Source organism: Prosopis cineraria, unplaced genomic scaffold (genome assembly GCF_029017545.1).
Source record: "Prosopis cineraria cultivar Desert tree isolate PC_DT_omini unplaced genomic scaffold, ASM2901754v1 PC2, whole genome shotgun sequence".
NCBI classification, from domain to species: domain Eukaryota; kingdom Viridiplantae; phylum Streptophyta; class Magnoliopsida; order Fabales; family Fabaceae; genus Prosopis; species Prosopis cineraria.
This window is the reverse complement of record NW_026555333.1, coordinates 34,677,435-34,695,881: the sequence shown is the minus strand read 5'-3', so window position 1 is coordinate 34,695,881 and position 18,447 is coordinate 34,677,435. Positions and strand designations below refer to the sequence as shown.

Sequence of the window (18,447 nt, the reverse complement as noted above, 5' to 3'; positions counted from 1 at the left end):
AATTCAGTTGTTTTTAATAAAAGAGCTTAAACTTTGAGCTAGGCCTTCATTCAAATAACTGTGTCTGTACTTATGTAGCATTAATAATTGTACTATGCTTTTAGGAAATTTCATGGACTGGATTTATTTGAGGCGGGGAAACCAGTTTGATGTCATTGGGAATGCACGATTGGACCGACCGAAAGCGACATGGATATTGATATGAGAAAATGGCAAATGATGGATGGGCCACTTTGGATTGGAAAAATTAACAATTAAAAAAATTAATTATTCCTGTAAGACCTCTCAATAAAATTATTATTTATTTTTAAATTAATTTTATTTTTTTATATTTACTTTTATTTAATAAGATATTTCATCCTAAATAAATATAAAATAATTTATTGAATAAGGGTCAATAATTATATTTTAAAAGATTAAAAATATTTTATATTTTTAATATACAACCCCTAAAAAATGCCTTATATTTTTGAATTGAGGGAATACATTGCTGGATTAAATAATTATAAGATTACTCTACAAGATTAAAGGATTTAAATATAATTAAAATTTATAATGAAAAATAAAAATACTCCGAATAAATATTTATTGTGATGTGGGAATCGATTAATATTAAAATAAAAATGAGAATTGTTTTTTCTTGAATAAAGACTTTTTTACCATATTACAACAATTTCTTTGTACCAAGCTAACATTTTATAATTGTTTGATAAAGGAATTCATTGTTGTTATAATGAAAAAGAGAGTTGTTTTTTCTTTAATGTGTTCTTATTTACCAAATAACAACACATATTTTTTTCCATCACAAAGTTTATTTTTGAAAGTTATTAATAAGAAAGTTGATTGTGGTTAAAATGACAATGGGACTTTTTTTTTTAATGAGGAGTTATTGTTAAAAAAGTATGTTTGTGTATATGAGAGATAATTATAAATTTTAATTTAATTTAGATCTTATTTTAGTCCTATAGAATCATTTGAGACACAATCAATTGTCTCCTATGATTCTTTACTGTGATTTTCCCTTTTAGATTCTCAAATATAGTTTGAGTGAGACTTACGTTACACCCATATCCAGTAACATTAGAAGGAGCCCAAGCACAGTCACATTTGGAACCTTCGTAATCACAATCTCTTCCTCCTTATTCTGTTTTGGCTTTTGGTAAAGTGAGGTTTACGTCTATCATATTACATGTAATGTTTGTATACTGATTGCTTTTTGTTGAAGCAAATTGTTTAACAGCTGACAATTATTGTATGTGTGTGATAAATTTAAAGAGTTGTCGTAATCCATGAACGTACGACATATGCCGTTGGGAAATGCCCATTAATGTTTTGAGAGTTCATAATCTTCTCCTGTCCTCTTCTCCTTCTTCCTCCATCAACTCAGCCACAACAGAACAAAAATTCCCAAGAAGTTCACTACATCATATATGGACATCCATTGTTACTTCTCCACACGTATTCACACCATTTGCTTCTCACCCACCATAACTGTTTCTAATGGCTACCTCCTTCAAACCTTTACCCAGAAAAGTTTCAATCTTCCTCAACATATCATTCCTCTTGACCCTTTCTCTGTTTCTGAAATCCTATCTCTACCCTTCCTATTTTAACCTTCATCATGCATCATACAATGCTCCGGCCTCTTCTTCCATCTTCAATCGCCAAGCTCGGATCCTCCAAGACATCACACCTGATGCTTGCACAGGTCTTCATGAGCTCTCAGACTATAGCTCAAAGTGCTTGTACGTCAAAACCCATTCTGAGTGTAGGTCAAAAGGCTACATAAACTATCTTCATATCTTTTACTGCAACCTTGGTCAGTCACCATTTATGGGCTATTTTTTGCTTATATTATGGCTTGTGGTGTTGTTCTACCTCTTGGGTGACACTGCTTCTAATTACTTCTGCTACTCATTGGAGAGTTTGACCAGCATCTTGAAGTTGTCTCCCACCATAGCAGGAGTCACTTTGCTTTCTTTGGGAAATGGAGCTCCTGATTTTTTTGCCAGTGTTGTTTCCTTCACAAGATCTAGCAATGGTGCAGTTGGGCTTAACAGCATTCTTGGAGGGGCTTTTTTTGTCTCCAGTGCTGTCTTGGGGATTATAAGCATTTTGGTTAGCACAAAGCAGATTGCAGTTGACAAAGCCAGTTTCGTCAGAGATGTTCTGTTCTTCCTTTTCTCTTTGCTTGTCCTCCTTGTCATCATTTCCATTGGTAAAATTACTTTGTTGGGTTCAATCTGCTTTGTCTCCATCTACTTCCTCTATGTCTGTGCAGTCTCTGCCACACATTTTATCTATGGAGGGGAGAAGAAAGAGAGCGAATGTTTTGCTGTATCTGCAGATGATCTTGCAGAGTCTGGCATACCATTGCTGGGCTGTGTTGATGATGAGAAACCATATTTAGCAGAGAAAGCAGCTCCTGAAGATAACACAGAAAAGCCAGAGTGTTTTGACAGAACCTCTTTCAACTGTGATTATTATCTGGGCAAGTTCTTACAAGTGCTAGAATTACCCCTCAGCTTACCAAGAAAACTTACCATACCAGTAGTACATGAGGAGAGATGGTCAAAGCCATATGCAGTTATATCTGTCACATTAGCACCAGTTCTTATAGCTGTTATCTGTAACACCCAGAAGGAAAATGAGGATTCTAGGACAAGTTTGGTGACATACCTAATAGCTGCCCTGATTGGGGTGTTTTTAGGAAACATGGCTTGTGTAACCACTAACAACACTAGCCCACCAACAACTTGCCTATTTCCTTGGCTTGCAGGAGGATTTGCCATGAGTGTGACATGGACATACGTTATTGCTGAGGAGTTAGTTTCCCTATTGGTTTCAATTGGGAATATCATTGGGGTTAGTCCTTCAATTCTTGGGTTAACAGTCCTAGCTTGGGGCAACTCTCTTGGGGATTTGATAGCCAATGGTGCTTTGGCGGTCAATGGTGGGGCAGATGGGGCCCAGATAGCTATATCTGGGTGTTATGCAGGACCCATGTTTAACACTTTATTGGGTTTGGGCTTTCCTCTGGTTCTCTCAGCTTGGTCTGAATATCCAGACCCGTATGTTATTCCAAAGGACCGTTCTCTGTATGAGACTCTCATGTTCTTGATGGGAGGACTGTTGTGGGCCCTCGTGGTGTTGCCAAAGAGAAGCATGAAGCTGGATAAGTGCTTGGGATCTGGACTCTTGATCATATACCTCTGCTTTCTTTTCATAAGGATAGCAATGGCTATTGGTATTGTGAAATTCTAGTGATGCCCCTTCTTCAAAGAGAAAACACTTCACATCCTGAGGGTATCCATGTGTGTTTCACAATCAATAGGGGTACACTTGTAAATTTGATCCCCTTTTTTTCCACTTCGTTATTAGCACTAGTTACTTGATGGGGCACTAGGCTTGGAAATGCCATAAGTAGTATCACGTACACTCACAAGTATAATAATGTATTCAACCAGTCGACTCTAGCAGAACAGAACAAACCATGCATACAAGAAAACATGTTCATTTTTATGTGAAAATCAGCCTCTAATGTTTAACTAGATTTAGAAAATTATTTAGTATAAAATCAAATATTAGAGCCAGGTCATCACATTATTAACCAAGTAATTTTCCCTGCTAGACTTTTCCTTTTCCTTTTCTATATTTTGTGTCAGAAAGTAACCTTTTCCTTAATCGACATGACAACATGATGAATATTAGAATAAAGATAATAACAAAACCAATTCTACATATTGTTGAGTTTATATTTTCGAAGGGTGTAATGATTCCCACATTTATAATTTATATCATTGAGTTTTATGAAAAATAATGATTTAGTTTATTTTTGCGTTGATTTTTTCAATCAATTCAATTCCATTCTTTTCATTCTTTTCAAGTAACCAAATAGGACCTTAAATATTTATTATTACAATAATAATCAACCAAAACATAAAAATATATAGTGCATATATACTAAAATAATCGCACTTGTTTTTAGACATTCTGTGGCCACTTTGGCCACTTCTTTAGTTTAATATGTCATCCTTTTGTCCCTTCTGTTTTAGATATTCTTCTGGTCAAGTTTTATCTTACAAATTAAATTGCACTTGAAGAAAACTTTGCCCATCTGATTACATATCTTCATTTGGGATTGGGGGCATGAAATTTTTTTTTTTTGTTCTATTCATCAATTCTATGAAAGTTGTTCATTGTTGATATGTATGAAATGAACTTAAAACTTTTTTGCAATATCTATTCATACATACATATAGACTTATTTCATTCTCGTTAGCTTCTTACTTTAGATTTTGCTTGATCGAGAAAATTAATTCCTTACTAGCTATTTGGACAAGATGTTGCCTAATAGTATATGTTTGTAAGCATTGTTCTTGAAGCAATACAAGTCTTGAGAAGCTCCACCGTGAAGGGGGGGGGCATTTGAGTTTTTGTTAGAATAGTTTCTTCTATTTTTATTATAGTATTGGTTGTGCGGCATTAAGGATTAAAGTCTGGGGATGGGATTATGCCCGGATTTTTCTTTGATTACTTTAAATCCTTCAGATTTGCCATTCTATTGGACCCACTATTCCTATTAAGGTGATGTGGTGGCAAATAATATGGAAGTGAATTGTTATTACCAAGGGATGTACATGTTTACCCCATGTTTCTCACCACCATCTTTCTAAGTAACTTCTATTCGCATTTCTTTCTTTGATTACATTTTTATAGCTAGATGCATATTGGTTTTTTGTTTTTTTTTTCGAGTCAGTGTTGCCCCTTGAAATTCTTTTTTAAGTAATATATCTCATCCCAATTTCATTCAAAAAAAAAAAAATAGTAATTACTATGACCATGGAAAGCAATAGTTAGATTGAAAAGAATGATCTCATAAATGCTTTCTGAATATACTTAACTACAAAGCATTTTTGCTTAGATGATATTGCTTGCTTGTAGCATTTATTCGATAAATGCATCATAATAAACTATATGTTGTTTTTTTTTTCTAAAATTAAGACAATAACATTATACTATAGCAGTCTCAAGATTTTAAATCAAGACAATATAACATGCTAAAGTCAACTACCGCTAATGTTGTGTGCAAGTAAATAATTCAAGACTTGGAATATAGTTTCTTATGATTTGTTAATTTTTTACATTTGTAAATTTTGCAGTAGGGAAGATGAACTTGGTTTAGCATATTGAACACTGTGAACAGCTTTATCAACATAAATTTGTTATTAGTGAATTTTATGCAATTTGTCTCTATGCAAGTTAGTTATCCCAAATTAATAGACTTCTGTACCTATTTATTTTTGTTGTGATATTTTTTATTCATATGAGCATTTTTTCATCATTGAGAAAATTGAATAACTTGGTGTCAGTTTTTTAATATAATTTATTTAGTGATAATTTTTTTAACTTTCCTTTCTTTTCATATTTAAAGTTCATTTTTTTTAGTTCCTTCATATTTATAGCATTGTAAACGCAATAATATGATTAGATGCTTACAATGATCATATTTTTTAACATTTATTTGAAAAATTCTTTTAATTAGGTACAATTTAAGTGTATATTTTTTGGACATTACAGGGGAGCGAGTTTTTAGGGCAAAAAAAGAATATTTTTTTCTTAAATGTTTTTTATAAGTTACTTCATTAAATTTTTATTAAATTTTTTTCTTTTTGCCTAGCTTTCATTGAATGTTAGAAGGAGATAATATATTATTAAAATATGTATATTTAATGAGAGTAAAATAAAAAATTTATTAAATTTTTGGGTAGAGTTAATATGTTTTAATATTTTTCTTGATTTTAGTAAAATATGTTGGACATAATTTATAAATAAGATTAAAGGAGTATTTTTCTAAGTAAATTTTTTTATTAAGACCAGTAAGTTAGTAATTATTTACACACATATATATAATGATATTAAATGCTTCCTATGCAATGCACGGGGGAGTTAGTTCTAGTTAGAATAAAGATAATAACAAAACCAATTCTACACATTATTGAGTTTATATTTTTGGAGGGTGTAATAATTCACACATTTATATTTATATTATTGAGTTTTATCATGCTTATCATGAAAAAAATAATGATTTAGTTTATTTTTGTGTTGATTTTTTCAATCAATTTAATTCCATTCTTTTCAAGTAACCAAATGGGACCTTAGATTTTTTTCATCACAGAAGAGTATAATAATCAACCAAAACATAAAAATATATAGTGGATATATACTAAAATAATCACGTGTTTTTTGGCCAGAAAAAAATAACCGCACGTGTTTACCAGGATTTAATTTACTTGCTAAAATAATTATTAGTCGATACATAAGAATTATGTGTTAATGAAGTCTTCTTTTTGAGAGCAAGGTTTTAATTGATGCTACTATAAAATACGCGTTAAATTATTACTCTGGATTAATCTTGGTCTATATATAAGACTCAAGTTAATTAGATTCATGAGTTGAATTAATTGCTGTCTTTAATTTTATATGTAGACTAGTATCTATATACCAGTCCACCAAACTGCTAAGAGACAAAAAAGTAGGTTTTTTTTTTTATTGAAACCAGGCAAAGCCCAAACCTTTATTTAACTAATAATAGTTTCGGAGACAATATGACTCCAATTATCTCGATACAATCAATCAATGTGTTTAGTAAGGATCCTACAATCATTACAATGATTCAAACCAAATTTCACAATCTAGTTAGAATGGATATTGCTTTCATGTAACACATGTCGCACCATAATTTGCCAATCCTCATTGATGAATTTGATAGCATGGCACACCTTACTAGTATAAAATATGAAATTTATACCCCATATCTACATTGGTTATAGTGCCTATGGTGTAGAAATCAGAGGCAGTGGCAATTTTATAGATAAAATTTTTTTGACTAATATCTACACCGGTTCTAGTCCTAAATCGGTGTAGATATGTCTATATTTTTTAAAAAAAATATCCCTTTTGTCACATCTACATCAACTATACTTCGTATCTGGTGTAGATTATTATAGTTTTGTTTTTTTATTGTTATTAATTTATCCACACTGGTTGCATTTATACCCGGTGTAGATACATAATTTTTTTGTTAAATAAAATTTTGCCATGTCTACATCGTTTGCCACTGCAATTGGTGTAGATGCGTTTATATCTAGAATTAATTCTATACCCTTATCTACATTAGGTTTACCTTTTAACCGGTGTAGATAGTAATTTATTATATTTTTTCTTTTTTAATTAACTTATCTACACTGGTTTCATATATACCTTGTGTATATGTTTTTTTTTTTGGGTTAAATAAAATTATACCATATCTATGCCAATTGCTACACATAATCAGTATAGATGTCTTTATTTTAAAATAAAAATTTTCGTACCCATATCTAAACTGGGTTTCCCTTTTAACAGGTGTAGATACGGTATTATTCTAACTCCTCTTCACTTCACTTTTATTTTTCAAAATATGTATCACTCGCACTAACAGTTCATCTTCTAACCCTTCTCGTTCATTTTTTGTTTCCAAATCTCCATTACTCTAATCTTCCTCCCACCTATTTCATTCCTTCGCCCTTCTTCCTTCATCCTTCGCTATCATTGCGGCAACATCAATGGCCGTGGGTTTATTGCAATTGGTTGAGATCATCCCCTATGCTAAAATGTTTGAAACCCCTTTTCCTTCTTTATTGAAATCTCTTGCAATTGTTCGAGATTTGCTTTCATTCTTCTGCTATTGAAACACTGTTGCTGAGACGTCCTTTGCCACTGGTGACTGGTTTAGTGTACGTGGATAAAGCTTTACCCTTCCCTGTTCGTCATTTGATTGTGAAATCCTCCCTCCTTTTCATGTTGTTGGAGTTTTTAGGTCAGCAGCTTTGATCCTTTCTTTATTGTTGTGGATTGATATTAATTATTTATTAGGTGCTTGCATTATGTCTAAAATCTTGCTTGTATTGAGTCTGAAATCTTTCCCTTCTTTTCTCTGCTAATCCGTGTATAATGATAAATTATGCTGCCAATTAATTTAACCTCCTCTTCTTCATTTTCCTCCTCCAACTACAACATTAAAAGCATACAATTTTCAGAATAAAATCCTTAAAGCTATGGAAGAAGTAGAAATTAACATATATTCAACTTAATATACTCACTTCCTTCTCGTTGAGACCTTTAGTAGAACACACAGCTTGCCCTTCTTCTGTTCCTTTTTCTTGATGCTTTTTAGACCTTCTTCTGCCATGTTCTGAAGCATAAACAGAATGAAAATCTAACACAATTGTTATACTCAATAAAGCAAGTGGAATTCTCTTTAGTTAATTAAGAAGTGAAATGAATCAAAAGTAGCAAAAGGTGCTTGATTGAGAAGCTGACGATTTTGAGCCTCTAATGATATTGTCTCCAGCTTTTTTTGAGTTTCCAATTTGTTGATTGTAACAACCCTAAAAATACAACTTATTTTTCCAAAACAAATTAACAAAAATGTATTCATAGTTTCCAATATGTCTGTGCATTCCATGGAACTGATGCATAGAAGTGTCTAATCCCATAATTTCCTAAAAATTATGGTCTTAATGGATTATATTTAAACTTCCTAGTAGCTAGTAGTCACTTTTAATTTGACTTCTTGAGTTATGGCTTATTACCAGGTGCATTAACTTGTATCTTTTATCGTAAAGTTGTATGCATGATCTTGATAATTCTAGTACCAAATTACTATTTTTATATTTTCATTGGAATTGAACTAGGTATTTTCACTTGATTTTAAATTTAAAGAAATTGGGTTATGCCTATATAACTTCTATTAGGCTAGTTTATTTCTTGTGAATTAAATTATTGTAACATCATTACTAATTTATTTTCTGTACGCTGGTGGAGGCCATTAGGCATTGCGTGTGACTTTGTTTTGTTTAAATAATATTATTCTTTTCTTATATTTTTAATTATAAATTTATTAGAAAATCCAACTTTTAAGGGAGACTTTGCCAAAATTTTTTTAAAAATTATTGTTTTGCCCCTTCTTCATTATGGAAAAGGCTAAAAATATAAAGTTAGCTTCCCTCCTACTTATTAGATAGGAGGGAAGTCAACTCTAAAAAATATTCTTAAAAAATTAGAAATTTGCAAATTAAATTGGAAATTATTGTGTTAGCATGCTGGTTTCTTTCTTTTTTTTTTCTTTTTAAATGTATAACTCTTCGTCTGACCCTATCCTAATGGATTCAATAATAATCCATGCACTTTGTCACGTTTTAGGAAGACAAATTAAACATGAATCGTAGTTGAATAGATGCAAAATGAACGAGTGTAGAGTATGCTAATGGGGTTAATAGGTTTCTGGAATTTGCTCAAAGCAATACTGAAGATAATAGTAGGAGGTTTTATTGTCCTTGTAAGGACTGTTTGAATGAGAGGTGGTTAAGTCCAGATGACATATATGAACATTTAATTTGTGAGGGGTTTCTTAAAAGTTATAAAGTATGGATATGACATGGTAAAAGATTGAATATGCCGATGCCGAGTACATCTTGATCCCGGCATGTTGATGTTGTTGTTGATGATGATGATGATATGGTTGATCAATTGAAGGATATGATTCGTGATGTGGGTAAAGAGGCTTTTGAGCAATCCCAAGCATATAATAATATGTGTAGTGATAGTGTTTTTGATAAAGAGCAATTCTATAATCTTTTTATGCTCTTTGCATTGTAAACTCAATCCGGCAATGAAGTGTGCTTAAGGAGTCTTACAGTAAATTTTCTTTTAGTGATTAAATTGCTAACTATGTCATGTTAATGATAAGGCTAAGAGGATTGACCAGCAAGTTCGGTTGGGCAAGGCCCCACGTGATGTCAAGGATCCTACATGGATAACACCAAAGGTAAAAAGTTATACATGTTTTTATTTTGTATAATTTTGATGATAGAGCCTTCTTTCAGTAAAATTATGACAATGTTATATTATTTCATAGAGCCATCAGCAACCCCTTACTAATTTGTATAGCTTTTATGTGTTGAGACATGCATACAATATCATCACCACCGGCTTGACTGAGTTCACCAAGGAGGTTAATCTAATTTTAGGTATTATTTATTTTTCCTTCAAATTACTAATTTAATTCCCTTATCCTTAATCTTTTTAGATGTTCAATGATCCATCTTCATTTTTGGATTCAAAGATCCATCAAATAAGGCAATATTGGGGACTCTTCATGTTCAATCTTCATGATAATCATCCTTTGAAAGAGTGAACTGTGTAGTTGTAAACATTAGTATATATAGTTGTGTGTAGGATTACTTAGTTGACAATTTATGTTTTATGTGTTTGGAATTGTACATCATTTTAAATTCATTTGATTTGAATAATATATGATTGTCTGGCTAGCTTATTATTATCTGGCTATTATATGTTTGATTAATACAAGATTTAAATTGCAACTTATAATGGTTGGGATAAATGAAAAAAATGGGAGTAATTTTTTTAGAAAAATCAATATCTACACCAGTTCTGGATATAACCGGTTTAGATATATTATTATCTACGTCGGTTCTTGATATAACCGGTGTAGATATATTATTATCTATGTCGGTTCTTGATATAACCGGTGTAGATATATTATTATCTACATTAGTTCTGGATATAAGACCAATTATATCAAGAACTGATGTAGATAATAATATATCTACACCGGTTATTGTGTAGATATATCCAGAATCGGTGTAGATAATAATATATCTACACCAGTTATTTCCAGAACTGGTGTAGATATTGATGTTTTAAAAAAATTATATATTTATAATTAATGTTATCTACACCGAATTTATAACTGATATAGATATATTCATTAACTACACCGATTAGATAACCGGTGTAGATAAAGTATTTTAATCAGTGTAGATTTACCTGTCTATACTAGTGTTTGCTATTGATGTGAATTTTTATTATCTAGAGCTACTTGGAGCTCATGCACGATAAAGGAGGAGTCACTCTCCACTATGAGTTTAGTCAAATTAAGAATGCAAGCCACCCTTTAAGCCATAATAGAAACTGCAAAATTCTAGCTTCTTTTGCAATACACATTCCAAGATTAGAGACAAACCTTCCTAACTACTTCCCTTCTGTATGACGAAAAAGTAGATATTCCTAAATTAATTCCTTGACTGACTAGATCACTAGCTTAACTACAAAATGTGATTAGCTTTGAACCAAAGAAAATTTGATATTTGTCAGGAATTTGAGAAGAAAAATTGGGAGATGGGTTCTTGAGAAGACTAATCAAAATCACATACATCATAGTAATTCTCTTTCTTCCTTCTTTTGTTTTCCTGTTATCACTTTATCCTTTTGACTTTGTTTTTTTCCCTTTTTTTTAATAGAAAACAAGGCAAAGCCCAAACATTATTTTAATTCTAACTTCTTTACACAAAACAAGGGATTGAAATCCCCCAAGAATCTCAATTCACCAAAGAGACAATTGCATTAAGAGGAACCTCCATCATCATGCATTCATCTGCTTGGTTCACACTCTTCTTTGCAAGCCAATCTACACAAACATTACCTTCTTTAAAAAACATGTTTGACCAAAATCTTTGCATCATCATCTAGAAAATTAATGTCATGTTTCAGTTACCAATACTTAGTTTGGCCAAAATCTGCAAAATGCTTTTTTTTTCTTTTTTATGTTAATATAAGTTGATCCTTTAACCAAGAAAAAAAGGATAAAGAAATGAAAGGTGGGTAATTAATATTTAATGTAATATAATACAAGAATAGAAATTGTTGTGTTATGATTGAGTTAATAGGTAAACTGCATGCATAGAGGAGTGATGAAAAAGAGTAGGCACGTGTGGGTGTAAAAGAGCTAATAGGAGATGCATGCAAATAATAATTAACAATAAAAAATAATTCGAGTACAAGTTTTTGTATGAAACACTCACTATTCTAGGTCTGCCCTACATTTAACTAAAAGGATTTAATGAAAGTTCAAACTAATTTAAATTGAGTTGGGTTGAAATCCTTTTGGATTGAGGCTTTGCCACTAATATTATTACATGCTTTTTCAAGATTTGAACTCAAGACTTTTAATTAAACTAGTACAAGTACTTTCTCTAAAAATTTGAATTACAAGAGAAGGAATCAAAGAAGAGGAAAAGGGATATGTTAAAGTGGGTGGGCACAGTAGAATAGTGCATGTGCATGAAGATTAATATTTCATTCCCTTTTAATTCTAACTTGTGACTTCAATTCAGTTCTATTATCTCTGGAAGACTTAAAGGCCAATTAAGGCATCAGACTTGTCTTAGATCTCAGCCTTTATGGCCACTCAGTGGTTGTTGATTTGGGTAATGGCATCCTTTATTTCTTCCTTTGTGTTTTTTCCCCTTGATACAATTACCCATTATTCATAGCCAAGCCGGGTAGAGTTACATTGGTGGCAAAGCTTTTCCATCAATCATTTAAAATAGTTGTATATCCATGACTTGAACTCAAGATAATAACATACTTTTTTTGTTGGAATGCAACATCAATCACATTTTCTGGGAGGCTATTTCATCGTTAGAAATGAAGGCGCTTCGGGTTTCTAGTAGTAGTGGTCATAATATGTTTGCTGGCTGGCCAAAGAGGAGTGTGAAATACTACAATATTGCTGTTAACAATGGTGGAGTCAGAACTTGGAGGTAGGGATGCAAGATAAATGAATAAAAAATTAATATTTTTAAAAAATTATAATAACATAAATAAATTAATTTTTATTTTTCTTTTTAAAAAAATATATTGAAGAGGTTGACATAGTTATGCTTTATATATCTTATATAGATCATTAAAATATTACATATTTATAAATCTTTTTAGTCTAATTTTTTTTAATTTAATTTAGAGAGTAAAAATATTAAGAATAAAAGTGTAAAGTTGCAAAATTTATGTACTCTACTTGTAAATTTTTTTCAAAATAAAAGGTACATTTTCAAAATAAATATAATGGGGCTTTGCTATTGATCATTAGCGGTGACTTTCTCAAGCATAAGATGAAGCTTCAAGCATTGCATTAGTTACTTTTCCCATAGTTTGTAAAATTGAATCTGATCAATCGGTAGGACCAGTGAATTGGCTAATTGGCCATGTGTCTGATCTAATTTTGTGAATTCATTAAGAGTTAGTTAATCTGGGTTAGCCTGGGTGACTCAGGATTAACCTTGATTAACTCGTCCAACCCCACAAGTTAGCCAGGTTGGGTGGGTTAAATATTTTTTACCCCCAACACACTTTGTGTGTGTCAGGAAAAATTAAAAAAAAATTAGGCTCAAATCAGATGACGTTCTCTACCTCACCCTTGTAATAAGAAGAAGAAGAAGAAGAAGAAGAAGAAGAAGAAGGGAGAAAGAACAAAGAAAGAACACAAGACAAAAAAATGAGTGATCATTCAAACCTTATTTTGAGCTTTTTTGGCTTTTTCACTTTTATTTCAACCATGATGACTTGAATTTGGGAAGGAGAAATGTAGTTGGAAGAACTAGAGATGAAGACGTGAAGAGCTCAAAAATACTGCTGGAAAATGTCTTGCCTTCAATCAAGAAAATGTGAAGTTGAAGAAAGAGGAGAAAGGCAAAAAAAATGAGATGGCCAAGCACGTGAAATTGAGCTTTTGGCAAGATAGAATGTCTGAGTTGCTAGGTAAGGTTAGGAACTTAGGATAGGATAGACACATGTAGTTATAATTTTAGGTAGAATAAAAAAAGGACAATAATTCAAATTTCAAAACTAACATACACTCACAGTAATAAAATAAAAAGTTATATAATTTTTTATGGGAATAAAAAAATTATATCCATTTATCATTTTAGTATTTAATTTCGTTACTTTAAGTATGTTCTTAATTATTCATATAATGTTAAAATGTTCAATCTATTTAAAAATTAAAGTAAACAAATTTTAAAATATAATTTTTATATATTATGATCGACTCTTGGCTGACTCTCGCTTGGACCCCTAAACCATGATCTTAATTGGTTTAATGATCGATTCAGTTTTCAGTACCTTGACTTTTCCCTTGCACAATAGCAAAACGATGTCGCTTGGAAATGACTTTGGCTGGTAAGCTTCTTTTTGCTTGGTGTGGCTAGAAAGTATTGTATTTATGTCTTTTTCTTTAAATTAATTAAAAAAAGGAAAAATTACAATGAGGTCCCACACATCAAACTTAAATACTCCCAGGTTCCATGAATAAAGAAAATTAATATAAAGTCCCATGGTCCTTAGGGGTAAATACTTTTAAAATGGAAAAGACCCATTTACCCTTAGCTTATTAAAAGGGAAGAAAAGAAGGAAAGAGAAAAGAAGACTATTTTCACACATGATAGAGGCAAGAGTAGCTGAGATACATCTCGCAATCATCCTTAGAATGGTGTACAGAAGGATCAACTTATAACTAGAAGATGAACCCATTCTTGCAATCATCTTTAGTTTGAGATATGTAGCAGTTTGTGAAGGAAGAGGGCCTAGGTTTGAATATTCTTGCACCTAGCTTCAAGCTTCAAGGAATTTGATAGTGTGACCTCACAAAAGTAAGTAAATAATGAGATTAGTTTGCATATACTCCCTGTTAATCATTTAATCTAATGTTTTATGATTTGTTAATAGAATAGGGTTTTTTCTTTCTCTCCTTATAGGTATATGAGTCATGGGTGGTCTCTCTCTCTCTCTGTCTCTCTTCACTAGTACAAAATATAAAATTTAAGGGGTACTTTCTATATTAGTTGGAAGGCAAATGATGTAGAAAGTTAAGGCGGTAGTATTTTTTACATCGGGTACATATCCACCCACTATAGAAAATTAATTTTCTACAGCAAGTGAAGAGCACCTACTGTAGAAAGTCATTTTTCTATAGCGGGTGACTATTGTAACATCCTGAATTTCTTGATCCTATGTTTAGAGGTTAATTAAGGGTGAAATGGAAATTAAAGTAGGATTAGAGATTCGGATAGTTAATTAGTATTTTTGACTGGTTTGTGTGTTGTATGAACAAATATGGGTGATAGGAGTGCATTTCGGGTCGAAGCAAGTGCGTGTTGTGAGAATAAGTCTACTATGCCATACACCGTGGCTTGTGCTTCGCGCGTCACGATGCATGGACCAGAAAATCACTTCTTAAGTTATGAAATAAGGTGATTTTTAGAACGAAAAATTGAGAAACACATGACAGAGAGAGGATAAGGGCTAAAGAGCTAGGTTAAGTTATTTTGGAGCGGAGGAAGGTGATTCAGATCGGTAACTTGCCAAGTAAGCTATGTATAACTCTTACCTTCCATTCTATACAAATTTCTCTAAAAATAAGTTATAGAGAAATTGAATCGATGGAATTTGAGGGATTTGACTCTTTTTCAATAGTAATAAAAAGGTTCTCCGAAGTTAAATTAAAGCTTTGTGATTGGTTTAGAGTTAAATGGTAGGGCTTTGAACCTACAGGCTCAATTTTAGCCTCTAAAGAGAGCAAGTTAGGGCAAAAATCTGATCTGAGTGAAATAAAATCGGTTGAGGTGGTGTAAAGTAGTAATTGGGTTGTCATGAACTTAAAATGGATAGATGGAAAAGAGTTTATGGATGAATATAGCCCTAAGTGGTAAAAATGAGTTTTTGGTCAAAATGGGCCAACTAAAATGTGTCAAATGTGTTCAGATTGGCATATTGGACTCATGTATAGAGAAAGGAAGCTTGAGAAAAGCTTGAGTAATAGTTGAAATCCACGGGTAACCTTTCTTCTAACAGAAGGGTTGAGGTAACCGAATAACTTCCTTTATTTGACTATTTATTGTAATTGTACATTAGTATGCTATGTAATGCATGAAATGGTTTTGAATTAAGCATTCCTTATAGCATTGAGTAATTGTTATGTGTGAAATGGCTTTTGATTGAAATAAGCATTGAAATTGTGTTTTTGTAATGTAAAGAGTAATATATATATATATATATATCATGTGCAAGAAAGTGTTAAATTGTGAAAAGGGAACCTTAAATGGTTTGAGAAAGCATGATCTGAGTGGTGAGAGTTCACCCAAGAGTATAGGAGATGATAAAGACCATATGGTAGGGATTCCTTAGTACCCTGTTGAGGTGCGATGTTGGAAACAATTCTCCTTAGTGCCTTAAAAGGTGCTATGTTGGAGAAGATCTCTTGAGTGCCTATTAAGGTACTATGTTAGAGATGAGAGACTCCTTGGTATTTTTATGATGCAGGTTAGAGTCAACGACACTCCATTGTTTGTATTGAGGGAAAACTGTAGTTCGTATTATGCATTAGAACATCTTTAGTTGGGTGATTCTACTATTGCAGATGAGCTTATGGTTTCGTGTTGGGGTGATATGGAGGTTTGGTTGGTAGAGATCATACTAGTATTTTATGTGATATGATGAAATATCTTGAGATAATATAAAATCCTTTGGGATTGATGAAAAGTTGAAAATAAAATGAGATATGCAATGTAAATACTACTTTATGAGATTTTAATGATATACTATGTTTACTTTTGTATTGTTGCATGTGATAGTTAATAGGAGTGAGTTATTCTATTATTGAGATTTTTACCTCACCCCTGTGGTTACATGTTTACTAGATCAGGAAATGATCAAGCCAAGGGAAGAGAGTCTAGACCGGCTTGAGTTGAGAAGCCATATACTCTGAGGTTATGTAATGAACTAAACCAAAACATTATATACATAAATGTATATGAGTTGCCATAGGGTTGCATGCATATATTGAATTGAGTTTTTATGAAATCAAGACCAACTTATGTGTATATGTGTTGTTTGAGATAAAAGAGCTTTGATTTGAGTATGTTTGAGTTGAAATGTTTGTTTGTGTTAGTGAATTTTAAGCCAAAGGAAAAATTATGAGGAAATGAGTAATTTGGGGGCTAAGATTGTATTATGAATATAATTGCATATGTATGAGTTGAGAAATAGTCGAGTAGGCTAAGTTATGTCAAGAAATGACATAGTATGTTAAATTAGTGAATTGTGGAAATTGACCGTGGAAGAGTCAAATTTCAATATATAAGTATGATTATGATAAATTGAGGTCAATAAGGTGTATTAGATCCTTTGGAACTTGGTTCAAGGCCTAATATGGTCTAATGAGAGAAAGGGATTGAACTGAGCGCTTGAGTGTGCAAAAATTTTAGAAAAGTAACTTTTGACATCAAGTGTCTAAATTTTAATTGGACCATTAGATCATGTCTAAACCTATCTCATTAGTTAGTATACGAGCTAAGTTTCGTATGGGCGCTTGAATCACTCCAATCGGATATCGTATGTGAAAATGGTGCATGTCGAAAGTTCATCATCTTTGCTATCAAAATGACAGCAGAAAAATGGACAGGCGTACTGCGGCATATGGAGATGCATGCTGTGATGCACGACATAGACAGGGCGAGTGTGTAGCTTTGTGCCACACGTCGCGGCGCATGGACCAAAATTTAGTATTTATTTTGTATCGAAATACATGAAATTGAGATAGGAATGTTGGTGGATTATATCCACTATGTATTTAAGAAGTGTATGATTTACTTCTGCTGTGTTTTCTTTGATTGCATTGAGATTTAATTGTTTTTATAAAGTAAGTCTTTAGCCGAAGCTTTTAAAAATGAAATTGATTATGAAGAATGATAAGAGGTAGTCGTAACGCCATAATCTTCTCTTATATTGTGTGGCTATATGAGAGGAGGTTACATTTTGGTATCAGTTTCTCGGTTATCAAGCCCTGATTGTTATTGATGCATTCATTTAGACATATGACAACTTATCTTGTTCATTACACAACTATTTCCTTGATGCCCTTTGTGTTTCGTATTTTCGTCCTTATGAGGGGAGAAAATGTATAGTATGAGAGGCACTCATGCGAGAACCATAGTATTTAGACAGGTTGTAGAGGAGGAACAAGAGCCAGAAGTTCAACTGGTTCAGCTGCAAAGGGATAAACATGATGAGCTACTAAAAGAGCTCAGGAATATGGTGGTTAACGTAAGACAAACTGTTAGGGATCATGATATGATCCTAAGGGTTAGAGAGCAAGAAGAGAGAGTTGAAGCTTAGAATATCCTAATATAGGAAGCACATAGTAGACTTGGGCCATCTCGAAATTCGAGTAGTGGACCAGAGATTCCCGGCACTGGTCTATCTATTGATTGTGATTGGAAGATGTTTGTTTGATTCAATCCCCTGACATTTGATAGAAGTATGAGGAAAGGTGAAGTAGAATTGTAGATAGAATGAATGGAAACCATCTTTGAGGTGGTGATCTGTACTTCAGAGCAAAAAGTTATCTTGGCCATGGTGTAATTGGTTAGTGCTGCTAAGAGATTGTGAGAATCTGTGAGACTAACTGGTGGTATTCGTTTGAGCTGGGATGAATTCAAGAGAATATTCTTTGATCAATACTTTCCAGTCTCATTCGGAACTAAGATGGAA

General features: G+C 32.4%; 1 protein-coding gene across 1 annotated transcript; it reads left to right on the top strand.

Annotated features, from left to right (window-relative positions):
* The first annotated feature begins 1,396 nt into the window (after window positions 1-1,396).
* LOC129303565 (cation/calcium exchanger 1-like) lies at window positions 1,397-3,548 on the top strand. The gene has a single exon (XM_054942956.1). The coding sequence runs from the start codon at window positions 1,501-1,503 to the stop codon at window positions 3,262-3,264; it is 1,764 nt and encodes a 587-aa protein (XP_054798931.1). The 5' UTR covers window positions 1,397-1,500; the 3' UTR covers window positions 3,265-3,548.
* Window positions 3,549-18,447: the final 14,899 nt, after the last annotated feature.

Coding starts and splice junctions, on each gene's coding strand:
- LOC129303565 (XM_054942956.1), top strand. CDS start 1,501: ATGGCTACCTCCTTCAAACCTTTACCCAGAAAAGTTTCAATCTTCCTC.